Raw genomic sequence first — 2,560 nt, 5'->3', positions numbered from 1 at the left:
TAGTTATTTTGTGGAACTTTGCATTTTTATGTTCTTTTAACTTAGATGAAACAAAAGGGTAAAAAAAGAAATACATACTAATAGTAAGTCTTTTGTACAAATCTAATGGAAAATCGAACAACAATCCCATCCTTTTTCCCCTCAATTCCAGGATCTGTTTGTACTACCTGGGAATCCCACATAGTTGGATAGAACTTTTTTAACCATTTGCCATTGATTGGTGCAGCATGAATGTCTCCATTTCGATCCTGTAATCTGTATGCTCCCAATCCAAGGACTTGCTTAATTATAAAAGGTCATTTCCATGTGGGTGACCACTTTCCATAACCAGTTATGTGTTTTCCGAGGGGTAGAACTGCTTTCCAGACTATTTCTCCCTCCTCAAAACTCTTGTTTTTAACTCTCTTGTTATAGGCTTTTGCAACAGCCTGCTTTGCTGCTAAGAGTTTATTGAGGGTATCAGTTCTGCTTGTGTCTAATCCTTCTAGGTCTAACAATATTACTTGAGAATAGTCTTCTCCAACCAAGTTGTGTTGCCGAGCAATTCTGAGAGATTGAATTGCTATTTCCATGGGCAGAATTGGATCATGACCATAAGTTAGAGCATATGGGGTCATGCTAGTTGCCTTTCTCTTTGAAGTCCTATATGCCTAGAGAGTTTCTGATAATTTCTCAGGCAATTGCTTTGGATTTTTCTCAAGCATTTTCCTGATAATGTTGATGATCACTTTGTTACTTGACTCTGCTTGTCCATTAGCATGAGCATAATAAGGGGTGGATTGAAGAAGTTTGAACTTGAATGCTTCTGCCATATCTAGCATTTCTCCAGATATGAAAGAAGATCCTCTGTCAGTTGTGATTGACTCTGGAATACCAAACCTTTGTATAATCTGCTTTTCTATGAAGGTGATGATTTCTTGAGATGTAGTGGATTTAACAGGCTTGGCTTCTACCCACTTGGTAAAATAGTCTGTAGCTATAATGATGAAACAGTGTTGTTTGCTACTGGCTTGATAGATTTTGCCAATGAGATCCATTGCCCATCCTTTGAATGGCCAGGGCTTAGTTACTGTATTCATGGGAACTTAGGAAGCCTGTTAGATTGGTCCATGTCTTTGGCAAGCCTTACATCCTTTGGAATATTCAATGCAGTCTTTCATCATAGTTGGCCAAAAGTAGCCATACCTCCTAATTAACCAGAACATCTTCCTTCCACCCTGATGAGCTCCACAGATTCCTTCATGGGTTTCTCCCATGACCTTCATGTACTCTTTTTTCCCTAAGCATCTCAAAAGTAACTCATCTTTGCTCTTTCAGACCAAATCTCCATTCAACATGAGGTAGTTTAACGCTATGATTCCAGTCCTTTTTTCAGAGGGAAAGGTTGGATACTACAGATAATTGATTATAGGCAATCTCCAATCTTCTTCAGTCATTATGGCAGTATTGACATCTGCTTCCATTCCTCTGGTTAGGACAGATGGTAGACTTTTCTTTCCTACCTTGATGATTCTCTGCACGCAGTCTTCAGGCATCTGTATTCCTGTTGCTATCTGGGCCATCTCATTACCTGCAAAGTTTTCTTCTCTTGGAACATGTTCCCAAGTGGCTTCCCTAAATTCTGCTAAGAGATTTCTGGTTGCCACTAGATAGACAGCCAGAGAGGCGCTTAAACATTTGTTTTCTCCAACAATTTGTTTTAGTAGAAGCTTGGAATCTCCCAGAATTTCTAGTTCCACCAGCATTTCTAGTCCTATGATTAAAGCCTCATATTCTGCCTTGTTATTGGTCCTAGAAAACAGAATTCATTGCTTTTTGATAAGTTGCTCTTGCATTTCTCAAGCCAAAAGACATTACAGCGCATTCAAAAGCACCTATATGCCCTGGAAACATGAAGGTTGTCTTGTAGATGTCTTCTTCTGCCATCATTATTTGATTGTATCCTGCATTGCCATCCATGAATGATAGCATTTGGTTATGAGCAGCTCTGTCTACCAGCATGTCTGCCATAGGCATTGGATACTCGTCTTTGGGAGATGCTTCCTTCAAATTCTTATAGTCCACGCATATCCTGACTGCCCCTGTTTTTCTCTTAAGTACTGGTACAATATTGGACAACCAATCAGAATAAATGGCTGGCCTGATAAACCTGCTTTAACCAGCCTCTTCACTTATTCTTTGACTTTCAATTCTGTCTCCATAGACATCCTTCTTCTGGTCTGTTTGACTGGCAAGTATCATTCTTTTATTAGTAACTTGCATTCCACCAGTCATTTATCCAGTCCAGGCATTTGATGGCAGTGCCATGCGAAACAGTCATTGAAAGCATGCAGAAGTGCAATGATCTCATTCTTTACTGGCTCTTCTAGTAATGTGCTTATGAAAGTAGGTCTGGGATCCTCTTCTGTTCCCAAGTTTATTTCTTGCAAAGGATCCTCTACTTTTGGAAGAAAATCATCCAGTGCTGCTGATGCAAATTCCAATTCTTCCTCTTGTAGATTTCCTTTCTGTTCTTCTATACATGCATGAATTCTGCCATGTTAATGGTTGGACTATGCAT

General features: G+C 39.5%; 1 protein-coding gene across 1 annotated transcript; it reads right to left on the bottom strand.

The window, feature by feature from the left end:
• Positions 1 to 650: 650 nt before the first annotated feature.
• LOC117615246 lies at positions 651 to 1,037 on the bottom strand. Its single transcript, XM_034344302.1, has one exon. It carries the CDS (start codon positions 1,035 to 1,037, stop codon positions 651 to 653), a length of 387 nt encoding a protein of 128 aa, XP_034200193.1.
• Between the last annotated feature and the right edge of the window lie 1,523 nt (positions 1,038 to 2,560).

The sequence above is a fragment of the Prunus dulcis genome, chromosome 1 (genome assembly GCF_902201215.1).
Source record: "Prunus dulcis chromosome 1, ALMONDv2, whole genome shotgun sequence".
In the NCBI taxonomy this organism is placed as follows: Eukaryota; Viridiplantae; Streptophyta; class Magnoliopsida; order Rosales; family Rosaceae; genus Prunus; species Prunus dulcis.
The sequence above is the reverse complement of the archived record's forward strand: the minus strand, read 5'-3'. Positions and strand labels throughout refer to the sequence as shown.